Consider the following 12,712-nt stretch of genomic DNA (forward strand, 5'->3'; position numbering starts at 1 on the left):
ATGTTTTTGTGCTGGTCAAGGGCAGTCAGGTCTGGATTGAACCAAGGGCTATATCTGTTCTTAGTTCTGCATTTTTTGAACGGGGCATGCTTCTCTAAGATGGTGAGGAAATTACTTTTAAAGAATGACCAGGCATCCTCGACTGATGGGATGATGTCAGTATCCTTCCAGGATACCCGGGCGATTAGGAAGGCCTGCATGCAGAAGTGTTTTAGGGAGCGTTTGACAGTGTTGAGGGATGGTCGTTTGACCGCGGACCCATAGCGGATACAGGCAATGAGGCAGTGATTGCTGAGATCCTGATTGAAAACAGCTTAGGTGTATTTGGAGGGCAAGTTGGTCAGGATAATGTCTATGAGGGTGCCCATGTTTACGGATTTAGGGTTGTACCTGTTGGGTTCCTTGATGATTTGTGTGAGATTGAGGGCATCTAGCTTAGAATGTAGAACTGCCGGGTGTTGAGCATTTCCCAGTTTAGGTCACCTAACAGAACGAACTCTGAAGCTAGATGGGGGGCGAACAATTCACAAATGGTGTCCAGGGCACAGCTGGGAGCGGAGGAGGGTCGATAGCAGGCGGCAACAGTGAGAGACTTATTTCTGGAGAGATTAATTTTTAAAATTAGAAGTTTGAACTGTTTGGGTATAGACCTGGAAAGTATGACAGAACTATCGCTGCAGTAGATCGCAACTGTTGTTGGGTATGGAAAATGTTGTTGTTGGGTATGGAAATCTCAGAATTTTTGGTGGCCAAGATTCTTGGTGGCCATGATTTTTCCTAAGCCAGGATTCAGACACGGCAAGGACATTAGGGTTGGCGGAGTGTGCTTAAGCAGTGAGTAAAACAAACTTAGGGAGGAGGCTTCTGATGTTGACATGCATGAAACCAAGGCTTTTTCGGTCACAGAAGTCAACAAATGAGGGTGCCTGGGGACACGCAGGGCCTGGGTTTACCTCCACATCACCCGAGGAACAGAGGAGGAGTTGGATGAGGGTACGGCTAAAGGCTATCAAAACTGGTCGCCTAGAGCGTTGGGGACAAATAATAAAAGGTGCAGATTTCTGGGCGTGGTAGAATAGATTCAGGGCATAATGTGCAGACAGGTGTATGGTGGGGTGCGGGTACAGCGGAGGTGGTTCTTGCTATGAGGTCTAAAAATTTAAAATAATAGCGGTTCCGTATCACATTGGGTGAGGCAGGTTACTGGAAGGTATAATTGAATTAATATTGAAATATATACAAGAAAATACAAAAGTACATGAGAGGACGAACAAAACACATTTGCACTGATACGCCATCTTGGATTGCAAGTGGTTAACAAAGAAATAGCTACTCCTATTTGCTTAATTTAGAGTTATTAATGTAACTTTAGGTGTTCTACAAACATTGGGCTTTCTGTTTTGATTTTTAAAACACTGTAAGGCTGCATGATGCGACTAATGATGATTTGAAAAAGGTTGCTTGACATGAGACATGAGCTCTGCTTTGACACTCCAATAGTCTCTCATTCACAATTTGACAAGCACTTGATAATGCCTCAAATTTCACGACGGCATCCCTTTGTGACCTTAACGCACCCTAAAAAAAATCCATGCCTTTTGCGGCCCGAAGTTCTGCATTGTGCCCTTCTTCCTGAGTGTGCTGTGCAATCCGAAGCTTCTCTCACTCACATGGCTCTTTGTCACGTGGCTATAAGTGAAGACAGACACATCGGGGACGCAACTGCTCGCGTCCTTATCCAATTCCGATGTGCATATTGAAGATATTGGAAGAACTATCCGCATTTACTTTTCATCAGCCTACAAGAGTAGGCCTAACAAACAGCAAAAGCACTAGCCTATGTCAATCTACTATCTCCCATAGTACAAAAGTTCACCTATTCTATTCTGTGTGAGAAATAAATATTCCAGACATAGTCTGGGATAGTTGTGGGATGCAATTGATCCTAAATGAATACAAGCACTAGCATCAAAAAACATTTTTTATGCAATGTGGCTGACGCAACAGATCAGAACGTTTAGCTTGAAATATGTTGATAAACTATTAGGCTATTTATTCACATTATAAGCGCAGCAATGCACTCGTGGTAGTAGGCTATAAGCCCGAATGTTCCATTAGTGGAAAACACCATTATCAAAAGTGACCGCAAGTGCGATTATGCATGTAATGCTTTTATTATAAAGGTGCACTTGAAACTCATGCGCTGCTTATATGCGCCAGTTAGGCTCTACACCCCTTGTAAAGTTCATCAGCAAGTGTATAGGAGATGTTGTACCCACTGTGACTTGTAAAACCTACCCAAACCAGAAACCGTGGATAGATGGCAGCATTCGCGCAAAACTGAAAGCGCAAACCACCTCATTTAACCATGGCAAGGTAATTGGGAATATGGCCAAATACAAACAGTGTAGTTATTCCCTCCGTAAACCAATCAAACAGGCAAAACATCAGTACAGAGACAAAGTGCAATGCAATGGCTCAGACACAAGACATGTGGCAGGGTCTACAGACAAACACAGATTACAAAGGGAAAACCAGACACGTCGCGGACACCAACGTCTTGCTTCCGGACAAGCTAAACAACTTCTTCGCCCACTTTGAGGATAACACAGTGCCACCGACAGGGCCTGCTACCAAGGACTGTGGGTGGCATGCCGCCCAGACGGCATCCCTAACCATACTCTAAAATATATATATTTTTGTTGGTTGCTTCATGATTCCATATGTGTTATTTCATAGTGTTGATGTCTTCATTATTATTCTACAATGTATTTAATAGTAAAAAATAAAGAAAAACCCTTGAATGAGTAGGTGTGTGCAAACTGTCACATATATTTGTTATTTTCTTTGTTTTTGGGGACATGGGGAGGGTTTTCGGTGTGGCGGGAGGGGGGGGGGGTAACTGACAATGAGCCCTGGTTGCTAGGGGGGTGGGAAGTGGTGAAAGACGTGGTGGGGCGGGAGTTGGGTGGTTGGATGGAGACATGTTGGATGGGTGGGGTTGGGGGAATGAGGTGGAGGGTTGGGGGTGGAGGCTCACTACTTTTTGTTTATTTTCCTTTGCGTACTATGTTTATTGTTACAGTACGTTTTGATTCTTTAATATGATTAAAATGATCAATACTTTATGTTTACAGTGCCTTCAGAAAGTGTTCTTACCCCTTTTGACTTATTCCATATTTTGTTGTGTTACAGCCTGAAATCAAAATAGATTAAATCTATTTTTACCCTCACCCATCTACACACAATAGCCCATAATGACAAAGTGAAAACATGTTTTTAGAATGTTTGCAAATGTATTGAAAATGGAATACAGATATATCTTGTTAACATAAGTATTCACACCCCTGAGTAAATACATGTTATAATCACCTTTGACAGCTGTGAGTCTTTCTGGATACGTCTCTAAGAGCTTTGCAGAGCTGGATTGTACAATATTTGCACATTATTATTTTTTAACTTCATCAAGCTTTGTGAAATTGGTTGTTGATCATTGCTAGACAACCATTTTCAAGTGTTGCCATAGATTTTCAAGCTGATTTGAATCTAAACTGTAACTATGCCACTCAGGAACATTCAATGTCATCTTGGTAAGCAACTCCAGTGTATATTTGGCTTTGTGTTTTAGATTATTGTCCTGCTGAAAGGTGAATTTGTCTCCCGGGGGTCTTTTGGAAAGCAGACTGAAGGAGGTTTTCCTCTAGGATTTTGCCTGTGCTTAGCTCTGTTCCATGTATTTTTATCCTAACAAAAAACTCCCTTGTCCTTGCCGATGACAATCATACCCATAACATACCCATAACATGATGCAGTATTGTGGAGTAACTACGATGTTGTTGATCCATCCTCAGTTTTCTCCTATCACAGCCATTAAACTGTGTAACTTTTAAAGTCACCATTGGCCTCATGGTGAATTCCCTGTGTGGTTTCCTTCGTCTCCGGCAACTTAGTTAGGAAAGATGCCTGCATCTTTGTAGTGACTGGGTGTATTAATACACCATCCAAAGTGTAATTAATGACTTAACCATGTTCAAAGGAATGTTCAATGTCTGCTTTAAAAAAAAAATGAATCTACCAGTACGTGCCCTTCTCTGTGTGGCATTAGAAAACCTCCCTGGTCTTGTGGTTGAATCTGTGTTTGAAATTCATTGCTCGACTGAGGGACCTTATAGATATTTGGTCTGTAAGTGTGGGGTATAGAGATGAGGTAGTCATACAAAAATCATGTTGAACACTATTATTGCACACAGAGTCAGTCCATGAAACTTATTATTTGACTTGTTAGGCACATTTTTACTCCTGAACTTATTTAGGCTTGCCATAACAAAGGGGTCGAATACTTTTTGACTCAAGATATTTCAGCTTTTCATGTTTTGTTAATTTATACAAGTTTTAAAAACATTGTAGTTCACATGGCTGAAAACCTTGGGATAAGACAAAATGCCTTCGGTTGCCTTGGGTTCTTGAGAGTAAGCCTTCTACTAGCTAGCTACCAGATGCGCAGCAACTTAAGTACTTTGGACTGGGTTTAAGAACTCTGAGATTAGGCTGAAAAATATGTTAGCATTGACAGAAATGCTACAAAAAGTTAGCGCAACGCTGATTCTCTATGGGCACATGAGAGCGATAAATTATACATTTAATCAAAACTGTTCTACCTACAAACGTATTCAGTCCGACAAATTGTAAGTCCAATGGTCACCGTATGGATGCTATAATCTCGTTTTAATCATACGCCAAGAATTTGAGCTAGGTGGTTGCAAGACATTGAATTTTTTCCTAACGAAAAATCCTGTATATGGTTCTTGGTACCAGCTGAACGTATCATGACCAGATGCAGGGAGTGTGTTGTGTTACTCCAATAAAGGAGTTATTGGAGTTAAACAATATGACACCATTGACATTGGTGTCATATTGGCTTAGATGTGATGGTAGGAAGATTTGAATTTATCATTGAGCATCAATCAACTCCTACTTATTGTGGGGGCCGTCCCCCCCACCTGTTGGAATTTACTTAAAATGTCACTTGATAACACAAGTGTAAGGATCTGGGTGTAGTGGGTGCGAAGTCAGGCACAGGAAGCAGAGAGTTCAGGGTAGTGCTATTTAATGCACAAAAGGCGAACATAAGCCACCCCACGAAAACACAGGGCGCACACAAAAACAAATGCCCCAAACACGGGGACTAAAACAGTCCAGCAAAAAGATTTTTCCACGAACAGGAAAACACGTTAACTTCTAACGTGCACACTAGTCACACAAACAATCCTGCACAAAGAGCAGGCGGGCCGGCTGGCTAATAAAGACCAACTAATCACCAAATAGACAACAGGTGTAACCAATAAACAGACAAGGAGGGGGAGGAAAGAATCAGTGGCAGCTAGTAGGCCGGTGACGACGACCGCCGAGTGCCACCTGAACGGGAAGGGGAGCCACCTTCGGTAGGAGTCGTGACAACAAGCACCAATTGACATTGTTAATCACTGTAATATTTTGTGTAGATGGTTCTATTACTCTAACTGATCTTGTGAATATACACAGCATTAGAAGTGTTTAATCCCCCTTGTTCAACAGCGCGTATCCAGTGCCACATCTGAAGTGGTACACCTTCGCTGTGTTGCGATGACACAATCTCTCACTGAGGGCCCTCTCAGGGGAATGTTTGTATTGGTTGGGCCAATGTTTACATTCTAATGAAATGTAACGCAGCTTAACCTTGACCTCGGAATGACTAGCAGACCCAGAAGAAGATGGGAATATCTCTTATACCTATGATATGTAATGAGAGATTGGGAAATGAGAGGGCACCTTGTCGCATTCAGATCAAGTCTAATATTAGCTACTTGGCATCTCAGACTCTCAGACTCTTCTCAAGTAACAAGTACTAGGTCTTGTAGCAGGGAGACTTTGGGCTTGGTTCAACGCTGTGGACGGTGACAGAGAGAGCGGGAGAGAGAAAGAGAGAAAGAGCTGTGTTTGATAGCAGTAGTATGTGGCAGCACTCGCCTAGTGATGGGAAGATGGCTGGAGAAACACCAGAGAGCTCAGGGACTTCACTGCTTCATGACGCAGAGGCTACACCTAGGAAGCCCAGGCACTTCTTAAAGGATGTAATTTTTCATGGCAAATTTCAAGTGAGTAGAATGACAAAGATACAGTATGTATGAATTTACATAATGTGTTTACATACTAGGAGACTGAGACTAACTATCTCAGGGGGAAATCTTCATCACATAACAGTTTGCTATATGTTTTTATAGTAAAGATAGGTTTGGCAGTTATTTCACTTGCTTAGCCTTTTGATTTGATTGATTTGTTGGAAAATAATAGGTGAAAGTCAGAATTGTGTTTGTTTAGTGTAAATGTAGTTGAAAAACCTACTTACTCATCAAGTGGGTTGAGTAATAGCCTGAATATGTTTTTCAACTGCATTTACACTATTTTGCCTATTGTTAATCCATTCTTTATAACTTTTTTGTAAGGTTTTTATCTCAATATAGTTGAGAAATGGCTTGACCTGGTTTGGCAGTTTGTAGAGAGATAATTATCATGTAGGCTAATTACAGAACAAGGATCTACTGTAGACATCTGACACGTTGTACTGTCTTGTTCCCAGGCGTGGAGTTAGACTCAGCACAGAGGGGACGGGGCGTTCTCGAGGGGCCCGTCTGACCAAATGAATTGCTGATCGGGCCTATCATAAATGCAAATTGTAAATTAGGATGTTAGGCAGTCAGCCGCTAAAAATAAATGTGACCAGTCATGCTCATCAGTCTATAGGGAATCAAATCGGCTTGTGTGTATTTTCATACAGAGCCCAGTTTGAGCGGAATATCACGTGTTGCGCAGTGACAGATCACTCTCACAGCACATCAAATCAAATCAAATTTTATTTGTCACATAATTTGTCACACACCGAAAACAACAGGTGTAGACTTTACCATGAAATGCTTACTTACAAACACAACACCAACAATGCAGTTCAAGAAAGAAAGTTATAAAATAAACTAAAGTAAAAAAAATATATAAAAAGTAGAACAATAAAATAACAGTACCGAGGTTATATACAGGGGGTACCGGTACCGAGTTAATGTGCGGGGGTACAGGTTAGTCGAGGTAATTTGTACATGTAGGTAGGGGTAAAGTGACTATGCATAGATAATAAACAGCAAGTAGCAGCAGTGTAAAAACAAATGTCAATGTAAATAGTCCAGGTGGCCATTTTGATTAATTTTTCAGCAGTCTTGTGGCTTGGGGTAGAAGCTGACCTTTTATGGCTAGGGGTTCCGCTAGCGGAACGTTTCGATAACATCCAGTGAAATGGCATAGCGCGAAATTCAAAAATAATATTTGAAAAATTTTACTTTCATACATTCACAAGTGCAAAACACCAAATTAAAGCTTAACTTCTTGCTAATCTAGCCACTGTGTCAGTTTTCAAAAAGGCTTTACGGCGAAAGCAAACCATGCTATTATCTGAGGACAGCACACGATCAAACAAACACATTACAATCATAATTCAACCTGCCAGGCGCGACACAAAACTCAGAAATAACGATATAATTCATGCCTTACCTTTGAAGATCTTCTTCTGTTGGCACTCCAATATGTCCCATAAACATCATAGATGGTCATTTTGTTCGATAAATTCCGCCGTTATAGCTCCAAAATGTATTTGGTGCGTTTGACTCAGTTCCAAACACCAGTTCCAACTCAAGCAACATGACTACAAAATATCTAATAAGTTACCTGTAATCTTGATCCAAACATTTCAAACAACTTTCCTAATACAACTTTCGGTATTTTTTAGCGTAAATAATAGATACAATTTAAGATGGGATAAACTGCCTTCAATAGCGGATAAAAACAAAGTGGAGCGAGCTTTCAAATCGCCCCAACCACAACAGTATACTAGACTCGACCCTCGTTCTGAACAGCCCTACTTCTTCATTTCTCAAAGGAAAAACATCAACCAATTTCTAAAGACTGTTGACATCCAGTGGAAGCGATAGGAACTGCAAGCAAGTGCCTTAGAAATCTAGATCCACATAGAAACCTCATTGAAAACACTGTCACCTCAAAAAAAAAAAAATCCTGGATGGTTTGCCCTCTGGGTTTTCCCTGCCAAATAAGTTATGTTATTATCACAGACATCGTTTTAACAGTTTTAGAAACTTTAGAGGGTTTTCTATCGAAATCTACCAATTATATGCATATCCTATCTTCTGGGCCTGAGTAGCAGGCAGTTTACTTTGGGCGTGCTTTTCATCCGGACGTGAAAATACCACCCCCTATCCCTAAGAGGTTTTAAGGAGCCTTTTGGACCTAGACTTGGCGCTCCGGTACCGCTTTCCATGCGATAACAGAGAGAACAGTTTATGACTTGGGTGACTGGAGTCTTTGACAATTTTTGGGGCCTTCCTCTGACACAGCCTAGTTTATAGGCTCTGGATAGCAGGAAGCTTGATCCCAGTGATGTACTGGGCGATACACACTATCTTCGGTAGCACCTTACAGTCAGATGCCGAGCAGTTGTCATGGTTGCCATGGTTGCCATGGTGAGGCTGTAAAACCTTTTGAAGATCTGGGGACCCATGACAAATATTTTCAGTCTCCTGAGGGGGAAAGTGTCAGGTCTCTGACCTCCTCCCTATAGGCTGTCTCATCATTGCCGGTGATCAGGCCTACCACTGTTGTGTTGTCAGCAAACTTCATGATGGTGTTGGAGTCGTGCTTGGCCACGCAGTCGTGGATGAACAGGAAGTACAGAAGCAGACTAAGAACGCACCCCTGACGGGTCCCCGTGTTGAGGGTCAAACATGTGTTCTGATAAGCCCACTCATTGCGCAACATTTCTACATGCAACAGATATCCACTGTTAAAAAGAGGCTATTTATTTCTCAACTCCTCTTAATATTAAGCAACTGCCATTTGAGTGCAGGCATATGGTAGGCTATCATCAGCTACCTTGCAGTCTGAACAGGAGGCAGTCTGCATGTTGAAAACATATACTGTAGGCCTACTTAATAGTTTGAAACCTGGAAGTTTTACTTCATAGCCTATTACAAGGAAAAAGGGTACATTAAGCCCCCTTGTTTTTAGGAAACCATACACAAAATCTATTATTTTACCAAATATTTAGGCAGAGGTCATCATTTCATGGCAAATGTGAAGGAAGAAACCACATGGAAAAAGTGGTAAGCAGGTTAGGTCCCCAAAAATAATTTTCACCAAGTCAAGAACATTTATTGTGTTAGAGGTTTCGTGATGCTTGTATCTAAACCAAAGTAGAACATTTTAATATTGTTCTATACTTCCGTTGGAGTATCTATAACCTTCAATATGAGGTCCTAAACCTAACATGAAAGTGCATCCTTGTAGCTGTGTGGGCTAATATAGTCAGAATGTTTGCCTTGGGGTAAGTTGAGCCAATGACCACGGAGTAAGTTGAGCCAATGGTTGAGCCAATGACCACGGAGTAAGTTGAGCCAATGGTTGAGCCAATGACCACGGAGTAAGTTGAGCCAATGGTTGAGCCAATGACCACGGAGTAAGTTGAGCCAATGGTTGAGCCAATGACCACGGAGTAAGTTGAGCCAATGGTTGAGCCAATGACCACGGAGTAAGTTGAGCCAATGGTTGAGCCAATGACCACGGAGTAAGTTGAGCCAATGGTTGAGCCAATGACCACGGAGTAAGTTGAGCCAATGGTTGAGCCAATGACCACGGAGTAAGTTGAGCCAATGGTTGAGCCAATGACCACGGAGTAAGTTGAGCCAATGGTTGAGCCAATGACCACGGAGTAAGTTGAACCAATGGTTGAGCCAATGGCTACGTGGTAAGTTGAGCCAATGGTTGAGCCAATGACCACGGAGTAAGTTGAACCAATGGTTGAGCCAATGGCTACGTGGTAAGTTGAGCCAATGGTTGAGCCAATGACCACGGAGTAAGTTGAACCAATGGTTGAGCCAATGACCACGGAGTAAGTTGAGCCAATGGTTGAGCCAATGACCACGGAGTAAGTTGAACCAATGGTTGAGCCAATGACCACGGAGTAAGTTGAGCCAATGGTTGAGCCAATGACCACGGAGTAAGTTGAACCAATGGTTGAGCCAATGACCACGGAGTAAGTTGAACCAATAGTTGAGCCAATGACCACGGAGTAAGTTGAACCAATGGTTGAGCCAATGACCACGGAGTAAGTTGAACCAATAGTTGAGCCAATGACCACGGAGTAAGTTGAACCAATAGTTGAGCCAATGACCACGGAGTAAGTTGAACCAATGGTTGAGCCAATGACCACGGAGTAAGTTGAACCAATAGTTGAGCCAATGACCACGGAGTAAGTTGAGCCAATAGTTGAGCCAATGACCACGGAGTAAGTTGAGCCAATAGTTGAGCCAATGACCACGGAGTAAGTTGAACCAATGGTTGAGCCAATGACCACGGAGTAAGTTGAACCAATAGTTGAGCCAATGTCAAGTTGTACATATTGAAGTGTTTTCTTCCCATGCGTAATGCAAGCCATTATCACTGGGATATTTTAGTGTTTGTTAGGTGTTTAGCATATGTTAAAAGATGCTTAAAATTATTAAAAAACAAAACTGTAATATTTACATGACTTCTGATTATTTCCAGGGACACACAACATCCTGAAATATACACTTGGTGGACAAAACATTAGGAACACCTGCTCTTTCAATGACATAGACTGACCAGGTGAAAGCTTTAATCCCTTATTGATGTTACTTGTTTAAATCCACTTCAATCTGTGTAGATGAAGGAGAGGATAGATGTTAATTAAAGAAGGATTTTTAAGCCTTGAGACAATTGAGGCATGGATTGTGTATTTGTACCATTCAGAGAGTGAATGGGCAAGACAAAATATTTAAGTGCCTTTGAATGGGGTATGGCAGTAGGTGCCAAGCACAGCCGTTTGAGTGTGTTAAGAACTGCAACCCTGCTGGGTTTTTCATGCCCAACAGTTTCCGTGTGTATCAAGAATCGTCCACCACCCAAAGGACATCCAGCCAACTTGAAACAGTGGGAAGCATTGGAGTCAACATGGGCCAGCATCCCTGTGGAATGCTTTCAACACCTTGTAGAGTCCATGCCCTGACGACTTGAGGCTGTTCTGAGGGCAAATCGGGGTGCAACGCAATATGAGGAAGGTGTTCCTAATATTTTCTACTCTCAGTGTATCAAATAAACAACATTTGGTCACATCCATGTGTTTATCAGATGTTATTGCGGGTGTAGCGAAATGCTTGTGAAAAAAATACGTTTCCTAAGAGCTAGAAGCAAGGCAGCCCTCTCTGTCGCTGCCATTTTTTATTTTTTGTGTAATGTCTTTGTTGAAAGAATACTATATTTCCCTTGACGGATTGATACTGAATGAATTGATACTTACTCCACTCTCCCCTTAACCTTACATAACCCACATCAGTAGTGAGTGCCTCCTAAAATCTTCCCAGTCAGTGTTACAAATGGAACAGTGTCTTAGATTTTCATAATTTATTTGACCTTTATTTAACGAGGCAAGTCTGTTAAGAACACATTCTTATTTACAATGACGGCCTACCCCGGCCAAAACGCCCTATGGGACTCCCAATCACGGCCGGTTGTGATACAGCCTGGAATCAAACCAAGGTCTGTAGTGATGCCTCTAACACTGAGATGCCATGCCTTAGACCGCTGCGCAACTCGGGAGCATGTGAGGTAGAGTATGGAATTGGGTGGAATTGTCAAATTAGGTCATTGAATTAAGTGATTGTATTAATGTGGGGCGGGCCACAATGATTAAAAATAGAAAATCAGTTGGGTCAGTCAGTGCTATCAAAATAGTCTGCAGGATTATTGGACAATATTATTACAGCTGATAAGTCATCAAACCAATCCAGATCGCTAAAGATCACAGTCAGTCAGCCTTGCTCACCCAAACACAAGAAACACCCACATGTCTGCACACACACAGGCAATAATCATCAATCGTTTTGGCACTCTGACCTGAAATAAGCTACTGTAGTTCAGGAAGGCCTTAACAATGCTCCATGTAACTGCCAGTTAGGTAAATAATACTGTATGTTGATAGCATTTATATGCAGTTCTTCATCAGCCCATAACACTTCAAATCAAATATTTGTTTCTATAGGTGATGTTCCAGAGATAACCCTGTTAGATGTATCTAATGATAATCGTGACTATTGGACCACCAGGTCAGGAATAAGCAAAGAGTTTTGGTCACACAAACATTAATGGTCAAACAAGCTTGGATTTCAGCATTTGTTATATCCCTCTGAAAACCTGCCATATACTGTACATATCCAAGTGAAACCGGATCAACCATGAGTATGTCATGCATGCTGTTATAATCATGACACAAATATCCAAGTGGATATATAGGAATTTTGATTATTTGTGTAAAAAAATGTAAATGTTATAATGGCCATATAAGACACCTTCTTTTAAACAAACCACAGTATAAGATTGCAATTCTATGTAAAGAATAACTTTCTCTCAATAGTTTGATATTTTCTGGTTTGTAGGGAAACAGTAGATGAGAAATCTGGCATATTACACTATTGTCAAAATCCTACATTTATTTTTTCAATATTTTATTCTCCATTTGTTCTCTGATTGTTATGATTATAAAATATATTTCGACCTTCTCTGCTGTGATATATGTTCAGGAAAATCCTATTGAATTTTGTTG

At 41.4% G+C, this 12,712-nt stretch overlaps 1 protein-coding gene across 6 annotated transcripts in view; it reads left to right on the top strand.

Moving 5' to 3' along the window:
- LOC110499936 (anoctamin-1) overlaps positions 1 to 12,712 on the top strand; it is a 103,803-nt gene that overhangs the window by 26,454 nt on the left and 64,637 nt on the right. For 3 of the 6 annotated variants that reach the window (XM_036959174.1, XM_036959203.1, XM_036959178.1), the window contains exon 1: positions 5,921 to 6,134. The exons of 2 other annotated variants lie outside the window; for them this stretch is intronic. In XM_036959174.1, coding sequence (XP_036815069.1) covers positions 5,991 to 6,134 — 144 coding nt within the window. In that variant the 5' untranslated portion in view covers positions 5,921 to 5,990. Of the gene's footprint in view, positions 1 to 5,920; positions 6,135 to 12,712 lie in introns of those variants that run through there. One more of the 6 variants, XM_036959213.1, reaches the window with a different exon arrangement.

Source organism: Oncorhynchus mykiss, chromosome 2 (genome assembly GCF_013265735.2).
Source record: "Oncorhynchus mykiss isolate Arlee chromosome 2, USDA_OmykA_1.1, whole genome shotgun sequence".
Taxonomy (NCBI): domain Eukaryota; kingdom Metazoa; phylum Chordata; class Actinopteri; order Salmoniformes; family Salmonidae; genus Oncorhynchus; species Oncorhynchus mykiss.